This window comes from Pyrus communis, chromosome 16 (genome assembly GCF_963583255.1).
Source record: "Pyrus communis chromosome 16, drPyrComm1.1, whole genome shotgun sequence".
NCBI lineage: Eukaryota > Viridiplantae > Streptophyta > Magnoliopsida > Rosales > Rosaceae > Pyrus > Pyrus communis.
In genome coordinates this window covers 7,546,915-7,556,296 of record NC_084818.1, presented here as the reverse complement: position 1 = coordinate 7,556,296, position 9,382 = coordinate 7,546,915, and the positions used below count along the sequence as shown (strand labels likewise).

General features: G+C 39.9%; 1 protein-coding gene across 1 annotated transcript; it reads right to left on the bottom strand.

The window, feature by feature from the left end:
- Positions 1-5,080: 5,080 nt before the first annotated feature.
- Positions 5,081-8,910, bottom strand: LOC137720819 (pentatricopeptide repeat-containing protein At2g16880-like). The gene is made up of 2 exons (XM_068459924.1): positions 6,423-8,910; positions 5,081-6,155 (listed from the first exon to the last, which is right to left on the bottom strand). Exon 1 carries the CDS (start codon positions 8,824-8,826, stop codon positions 6,508-6,510), a length of 2,319 nt encoding a protein of 772 aa, XP_068316025.1. The 5' UTR covers positions 8,827-8,910; the 3' UTR covers positions 5,081-6,155; positions 6,423-6,507.
- Between the last annotated feature and the right edge of the window lie 472 nt (positions 8,911-9,382).

Genomic DNA, 9,382 nt, shown 5'->3' with positions numbered 1-9,382 from the left:
ATTCTTAAAATTCATGCGTTTATTAAAACATGGATGATTCATTTCAGTTATGAAATAAGAAAGGTGAGGATATTTTTTTTTTTTTTAGAATTGTAATCAAATAACAAAAAAATCGTGAATTGGATCAACTAGCTAGGAGGATTAAAGTATAAACTACGTTGACATTTCACATAAATAGTGACTGTTAGCGGATATCCCATTGAATGTGTTGTTAGGTCATCTCAGGCCATGGGCTAGACCACTTTTAACCTGAATTTGTACAAAACTCATCTTTAGCCAAGAGCCAAAATGAATCTGTTAAAAAGAATCAGGTTAAATTTATTCAGAGTTGACGGCATATAATAAGTTGAGGCCTCTCGATGAAACCCAACATGTGCATCCCAAGCCAAAGTAAAAATATTTAGCTCTGCATGGTTAGAGATGAAAAAAATTTGACCCTACAAATATTCTTTAAAATATTAATTTTGAGAGGCTAACACATAGCCAACGACAACGTTTAACCCTGGAGAATACAGACCATAGTATCATTCTTAGTATTATACTTTGAGAGTACTGTGCATGTCTATAGTTGAATATAGTTGGTCAAATTTATTCCATGTTTGCTTATGTACATGTTTGATAGATCATATGCAATGGTGGCAGTGCTTGCCGCACGATCCAGAGATGCAAATTTGTTCAGAAGAAAATTTTGAAATGTGGAATACAACCTTTCCTATTATGTGTTTGAGTTGGATGCCACTTCACCTACCCCAACTCAAACACTCTCTTTCAGAGGTTGAGGTCAGAACTCAGAAGCCAATTTGCGGTTGTAGATAAATGATAAGTCCACCTGGTCTTGAGACTTTCATGGTTTCATACTGGGGAGAGGCTTCTGGCTTTTGGGGTTCATGGGCTTCAGAAAACCAAAGAAAAAGCACTGTTTTATGTCATTGGTGTGTGCTTCTTAAAAATTTTGATTAAACTAGTACTGCAAGCCCTTTTAATTTCTAAACGGGACGACATGGTACCTGAAACTGAAACTGCAAACAAGATATGCATAACAATGTCTGATAAAGTTGGAATGTGTGTGTGTATGTACACACACACACACATACATGTCTGAATTTACAGTAGTGATTATTATGTACATACGCTAACGATGGAGAAATTCTTGATTGAGGGTTACAGTTTGTATACATAGCCTGATCACGTGAGAAGAGATGAGACATAACGATGCTATGACCGTTCCACATAACCTTAGCGCAACACAAATGTTGTTCATTTGTGACCAAAAGGACACGAGTTCGAGTTGTGTTCATAGCTTCTTTGCAAAAGTAAGGGTAAGATTGCCTATGATAGATGTTCATCTCCTGATTCTTGCAAAGCGATGAGCCTTGTTGGGTTGGAACCGCCCTTTTATCAACATGATGATGTAAAAACCAATCCGACAAAAAAAAGGTGGTGCTACACACACACTCCCTGTTCATTTTTCTCTTTTGGTCTTCTTAAATTCATGCAACCCCACAAAGGAAAATTGAGAAGAATGGGTATACGAGGAGTAAAAAAAGATGGTGCGAAAAAAATTGCCACTCACCAAAAGTGGCTTTATATTGTTGCATTAGATTTACAAAGATTCAAAATTTAGTGGCATATTAACATAACATCGGTTACTAGTGTAGATAAAGTTGCAAATCTAAATCCAACAGAAAAATCTAGCAATTAATTGTTTCATATTAACTAAAATGTACGCCAAGAGATGATGATTGATGGGAAATCAAAAGCTAACACAATTTTAGTGAGGTTTTTGCTTTATCGTTCAAGAGGAATTTAAATAATTGGAGACAAAATCAAACTTTTAAAAAGTTTAATAAGCTTTTGCTTTATGGAAAATTAATGAAAATGATTTGAAAACTTTGAGTTTTAATGATAAAGACAAAATAAATAGTAAAGTGAATAGTGTAATGGTTGACTTTTTAATGTAAAAATGTGATTTTTCGTTAAAGTGAACAGTACCGAGATATTTTCATTAAAGTTCAACAATAAACAGGTAAAAAAAGTAGGGGTAAATTACATTTTACCATCTCAGATTTGAGATCTATTACAACCTCATACAACATCTTCAAAATATTTCACTTTCATACCTCACGTATTATTTTATTTCAATATAATACATCCGTTACATTTTTCATACATTGATCCGTTAAGAGATGATGTGACGGTCACATTTGTACCACGTGGCTACCAAATTTGTGCCACATGGTAATTTATTTATTTAAAATATTATAATAATTTACCCTAAAAAATTATAAAAAAAAAAAAAAAAAAAAACCACAAACTAAAACCCACCTTCCCGCAACCCCCCAAATCAAATCAAAGTAATTGAACAGCAATATGCAATTACCAGAAATCCCAAAAGGCATCTTGACCACAGAGACAGTCATCAACCTACTCGTGAGGACGCTACTCACCTTCACGGCAGCCGTCGAATTTGAACCCTCCACTAGGAAACGAAGAAGACATTGTCAAACCCCCAACTGATCTTACTTTTTTGAATGTTCGACCCGATGACATGACGACGTCGTTCAGGAACTCACGATTCCCTATCACAATTCCATACGATGACGACTCAGTAGGAGGCAAGGTGGGGAAGTGCTCATAGAAGTTGTTGTAACTTTCGACGAGCACAAACTCTTGGGGGGGTCGGTGAGGCGGGAACAACAGAAAAAAAAAAAAAAACCGGACGGCTGGTATCGGAGGAGTGACGTGGTGGGGGGATCATTACAGGAAGGGGAGTTGGAGACGGGAGGCGAGGAGGAGGCGATGAGGTTGGGCGAGGCAAAGAACTCGACTTGTTGGACCTTGGGAGGTTTTTGGGTTTGTTTGCAGGGAGGTGGGTTTCAATTTATTTATTTATTTTAAGGGTAAATTATTATATTATTTTAAATGAGTAAAAAAAATTTGTCGCGTGGAACAAATTTGGCAGCCACGTGGCACAAATATGGCTGCCACGTCAGCTCTTAAAGGATCAAAGAATTGAAAATGTAACAAATGTATTATATTGAAATAAAATAGTATGTGAGGTATGAAAGTGAAATGTTTTAAAGATGTTGTATGAGATTGTAATAGACATCAAATCTGAGGTAGTAAAGTGTAATTTACCCTTACTTTTTTTTACTTGTTTATTTAAGATAAAAATTAAGAGCTCGTTTAGATGTACTTTTAAAATGACTGAAAGTGTGACATCCCACATCATCCAGGGGAGTGATCCTTAAATGTATATTCCCATCTCTACCTAGCACGAGGCCTTTTGGGAGCTCACTGGCTTCGGGTTCTGTAGGAACTCCGAAGTTAAGCGAGAAGGGGGCTAGAGCAATCCCATGATGGGTGACCCACTGGGAAATTGCTCGTGAGTTCCCAAAAACAAAACCGTGAGGGAATGGTAAGCCCAAAGCGGACAATATCGTGCTACGGTGGTGGAACGGGCCCGGGAAGTGATCCGCCTTGGGCCGGGATGTGACATTTGGTATCAGAGCCTAACCCTGGTCGCGTGTGTGCCGACGAGGACGTCGGACCCCTAAGGGGGGTGGATTGTGACATCCCACATTGCCCAGGGGAGTGATCCTTATATGTATATTCTCATCCCTACCTAGCACGAGGCATTTTGGGAGCTCACTGGCTTCGGGTTCCGTAGGACCTCCGAAGTTAAGCGAGAAAGGGGCTAGAGCAATCCCATGATGGGTGACCTACTGGGAAGTTGCTCGTGAGTTCCCAAAAATAAAACCGTGAGGGAATGGTAAGCCCAAAGCGGACAATATCGTGCTACGGTGGTGGAGCGGGCCTGAGAAGTGGTCCCCCCGGGCGGGGATGTGCCAATTTGGTATCAGAGCCTAAACCTGGTTGTGGTGTGCCAACGAGGACGTCGGGCCCCTAAGGGGATGGATTGTGACATCCCACATCATCCAGGGGAGTGATCCTTAAATGTATATTCTCATCTCTACCTAGCACGAGGCCTTTTGGGAGCTCACTGGCTTCGGGTTCTGTAGGAACTCCGAAGTTAAGCGAGAAGGGGGCTAGAGCAATCCCATGATGGGTGACCCACTGGGAAATTGCTCGTGAGTTCCCAAAAACAAAACCGTGAGGGAATGGTAAGCCCAAAGCGAACAATATCGTGCTACGGTGGTGGAGCGGGCCCAGGAAGTGATCCGCCTCGGGCCGGGATGTGACAGAAAGCGCTTTTAGTGAAAATATTTTTGAAAATAATCCTTAGTAAAAATGCTAGTAAATTCTAGAAAAGCACTTAAAGTGCTTCTTGTAGAAAGCACTTAAAATACTTTTGGAATCCAAGCTTTCAGTCATTTTAAAAGCACATCCAAACAAGTATTAAAACTTTTACTCAATGACTTAGGTAGGAATACAACTTTTGACAAACTTAGACATTTTTTCTGTAATATTTTTTTAAGTGATTTTTATACATTTTTCTCCCCGTGCATACCCGTATTTATTTATGTTTTTTTTTTTTAATACAAATGATATTGCTATTGCTATTCTAAATTATTCTGACCAAAAACTATTTGTGTCACCCCGTTGTTATTCTCAACTTTCTTTTTAATTTCAACTAAATTTGAATGAGTTGATATACCTGCTCAATTGCAAATTTTTATAATTTTAGTCAAGGGCAACCAGTAATAATATATTCATCGGTAACACAATATATAAAGTTTGACACCAGCCTAGTGTTGAAAGGTCGACAAGAGAAGTGTCTTTATATTAGGGGTTGTTCATTTTATTTTTTATTTTTATTTTAGATAAAAGGAGGACAACTGGTGGTAAGTCACGGTTATCCACTTTAGGCCCCGAAGAAGCTATAGAAATTTCACCTTACCTATGACTACAGTCAAGCAGACTCACCAACTTAGAATGTTCTACTTTAGGGTTGGGTAAAACGGAAATTTCCAAACAAAAATTTATAAAGGCAGTGATTTTCAGAATCTCGTTTTCTTTTTCGCACTCCTCCCTCGTTTTTATAATGAAAAACTACATTTCTCCAACACATTAGAGAAATGCAAAACTAGACGTTATGGGATAATACCAGCATCCTTCATAATCTTTATTGAATTTCTTTCTTTTCTCATCATCCAAACACTTAATTTACACGGCGGGATATTTTCAGGAAGAAATAAAAGACAGTTCATCTATAATACAGAGAGCAATGGCATATAAATACAATCATTCAGCTTACAGCTCTCTTCCTTTCGTCATTGACAACTTTAAAAGCACAAATTGTACCAGAAATTGCAGGGATCCTCGCGAAAGTGAGGTGACACTTTTGTCGAGCGCTCAGTCCTAACGCAATGCATCTGAACTGATGAAACCAGTAGTCCAATCCATTTCTAACACACGTATGCGATGGATAATGTATCTTTCATCCCCTCATTGACCATGGCTGTTCCTTCTTTGATGCTGAATCGCTGATAGTATGACACATGCTGTAACCCCCAGGACTGCGTTTCCCTTGTTCCGCGAACCTTATGAATATCGCCATTGTCAAGAATGACGGGAAAAAACTCTTGTCTGAAAGGGCTAAGAAAGATGCAATATGACACACAGCACTTCTTAAACGTTATCATCTGTTCCAAGGGAAACTTTCCTTTGTACTACATTGTACGCTGATATGGAACCTTACCACCTTCATTCTTCCCTCTAGCATTCTCAAATATAGAACAAATTTGAAAGAAAAATGAACTTGATTCTTTACATCTTGCAGATTATTGCTAACCTCATGAACCCGTTTCTCCTCGCATCAGCCATAAGAAACGCCTTTCAAGAAAGCTAGTCCCATTTTTAGCTGCCGATTCTCAATTTCGGTCTCAGAATGGAGGATAAGATTTCCATGCCCTGCCTTTACTTGAACACCACCAAACCTCAAATTTAATGGCATGGACAAAGAAACTTTGTTCATTTCACTTGAACTGTTTTCTTTTGTTAAAGGAACCTGTGAATTTCAACAAATGTCAAACTTAATTTTATCTTAGATCAGCACTCATCAATAAAACCATCAGCAGATTGTAAAACAAATCTTTCCTTTACTAATTTGAATTTGCTCCAGCTGCATGTCCAAAAAGAATAAAAAGATTAGCAAATAATACTGTTGCCGATGTCCCTTGGCTTCATCATTACTGCAAAACGTTGAACAGCACTCAGTTCCGAGACGAAAAGTGATGTTCTTTTGTGTTTTCACAATAGACGGAAAGTGACATTTTGCATAGTTACTAAGAAATTTCATTCTTCTAAGCATCTACAAACTGGATCATACCGTCAATATTTCTATGTTCTTCTAGCTAACTCTTTTGAACTAAGTAAGATTGTATGAGAATTAAAGTTGAAACTGGATTCTATGAGAAGATTAGAGAAACATGAAAAGATAAGAAAACAAAAGGTTGTACCTCGTCCAGTTGTTGCCCTATTCAAATAGAACGTGTAGGCAAGGCTCGGGCACTCTGACATTGTCAAAAATAGCCTAAGGTGTCACTACAGCTTAACAGCCTTTGATATACTTTTTCGCCTCTTAATCAGCCCATTCATCAAATTAATGTAAACATCTTTACTTAACGTCATGCCTTTCTGCATTGATTCTTCCAAAATGTGCATTGCATCCTTATATTTACCTTGAAAGCAACACTCAATGATTTTTTCTGAATAGGCTCCTGTGCTTGAATCATATTCAACTGAAGATTCGGCCACTCCATTTTTAACCTTCTCCAATTCTGGGGGCCAATCAGGTAACTTTCCCATATCAATCATTTTCAAAATAAATTCTTCTGCTTCCTTAATCCTACCAGTATCCGTAAGTGCACCCAGAATGGCAGTGTATGTATATTGGTCTGGCGCTAATTTGTTTTCTTCCATTTCCGAAAAAAGAGCAAAAACATCATCAAACCTTCCTTCTTTGCAAAGGCTTGATATCAATGTGTTGTAAGTAACTGCATCAATGTCTTTCCCTTTCGAAATCCATGTGTAAAAAAGCTTAAGAGCTTTTTCTAACATACCCTCTCTACATAGCCCACAAAGAAGAATATTACATGTATAGACATCTGGCTTGAATGATTCCTCAACCATTTTGTTGTGGAACTGAAATGCTTTCTCAACATTCCCCTCACGGCAGTAACCATGAATTATCGTGTTGTATGTAGTTCCATCAGGGACTAGACCCCTCTCTAGAAGCTCATTCAACTTGTCGAATGCTTGATCAGTTTTTCCAGACTGGCAGAGGCCTCCAATTATAGTGTTATAGGTGACAATGCTGGGAACAACCTGCTTCTCTTTCATCTCATCCCAAAGCTTGAAACCCTTGTTGGCCTTTTCGTTCTTAAAGCATCCCGTGATCAAGGTTCCATAGCTTACCTCATCAAGAATATAACCCCGCTTAGTTGCAGTACGAAGCAAGTCAAATGCCTTGTCCAGCTTCTTCTCACTGCAGAGAGTGTAAAGAAGAGTATTGAGAGTAAAGATGTCCATCTTCAAACCTTTCGTACCCATCTCATTCATCATTTTAAATGCTTCTGCCATTTTCCCTGCCTTGCAATACTCGTTAATCAAAGTATTATAAGTGACACAATCAGGAGCAAACCCATCTTCCTCCATCTTCCTTATAGTATCACTGGCTTCATCCAGCTTCCCTTCTTTACAGAACCACTTTACTATTATATTGTAAGTAACTGCATTTGCTTTCACTCCCTTTTCACGCATCTCCTCAACCAACTTAAGGGCCTCTGAATCACTGCTCCACTCAAAATACCCATCAATCAATGTGTTATACGTGACAACATCAGGCATCAACTTCAAATTTTCCATCTCAACCCGAAGCCTCAGAGCCTCCTCAATCCTACCCTCCCTACACAACCCCTTAATCAAGACATTGTACGTCCAAATATCCGGCAACAAACTGTTCTGTGTCATCAACTCGATCACCTGCATTGCCTCCTTCAACCACCCCATCTTACAATACCCACAAACCAAAATGTTATATGTGTTCCTATTCGGAAACAACCCTCGATTCTTCATGTCCAACAACAAATCCCGGGCTTCACTCAACTGCCCCTTTTTACACAGCCAGTTCAATATCGTATTATAGCTCACATTATCGGGCACGCATCTGAATTCACTCATCCTACTCAACAACTCTACAGCATCCCTAAACTTATGCTCCAAGCAATACCCACATATCAAAATGTTAAAAGTATTCGTATTCACTTTAACCCCTAACTCAACAGCATGCTTAAACACACCTCTAGACAACGAAATCGAATGCGATGACCCGTACCTTACCAGACCATTAATCAGAGTATTGCAGGTGAGCAAATTGGGCTGAAGCCGAAGCCGCTTCATTTTATCAAACACTTGGGCTGCAAGGTGGGGTTTCCCAGATTCCACATATGCCCCAATGGAAGTGTCCAGAAGGGCCTTCGAGGGCTTCGGCACGGTGGGGTCCGGGTGAAGAATGAGGTGGTGGAGATCGTTCTTGCGATCGGCGGCGATGAATTGGACGAGGAGGGCTTTGGCGTCGGAGAACTTGTGGTGGGTGAAGAGGGAGGGGAGGAGGGCGAGGAGGGTCTGTGGGGATTGGGTTAGGGAGGGCGTGTGATCCTGGACCCACCGGAAGAAGAAGAGGAGGGCCGTGGGTTGAGAAGCTAGGGCTTTGGAGGAGATGATGGAGAGGAGGAGGGGTTGGGTCAGGTGAGGAATGTAGGGTTTTAGAGGTTCTGGGTTTAGGATTTTTGTGGAGGTCAAGAGGTTGGTTAGGGTTTTGAGGAGTTGACGCTGAGTTAGGGCTTGAGTTGGAGCTGCCATGGATTGCGAGTGTAAGTTGCAGTCGGTTGAAGAAGAAGAAGAAAATGCTCGGTGTTTGAAGTTTGGGGAAGCTCGAAACGCTGCGTTTACTTTAGATTCAAGGGAACGGCAGCGTTTCGATCCTCATCCGTCGGAAAAGGACGAGTAGGGAACAGAAAATTTCTGCATTTGGATTTTTATTTAGGAATGAATGAGGATCCATTCCGGATTCTTTTTGTGAGAATTTCGGAAATCTTTGAATCACAATCTGTTTGTATATCGTACAGTCAGAAAAAAAAAAACTGAACGCAGGATATACAATGAACTGATATAGTTAGAGGAAAGAATAAAAAAAAGATGGAAATCTACAGCTAGTCAAAGCCGGTGGAGCTCAGGGCCATCACAGCGACTCCGGAGAGCTTCGGAGAGTACGGTCAGGTGGTGGAGGCGTTGCCGACGGCGACAAGTTTGGTCCTTGGGATGCTCAATTAGACCTCATCATGGAGCTCCAAGATACCTGGCTTGTTATGTCAGTCAACTTCTGAACTTATTTCAGAGATGTGTATCTTGAATTAAC

What these genes read in the sequence shown, in the direction of transcription:
- LOC137720819 (XM_068459924.1), bottom strand. Translation starts at nt 8,826, where the DNA reads ATGGCAGCTCCAACTCAAGCCCTAACTCAGCGTCAACTCCTCAAAACC.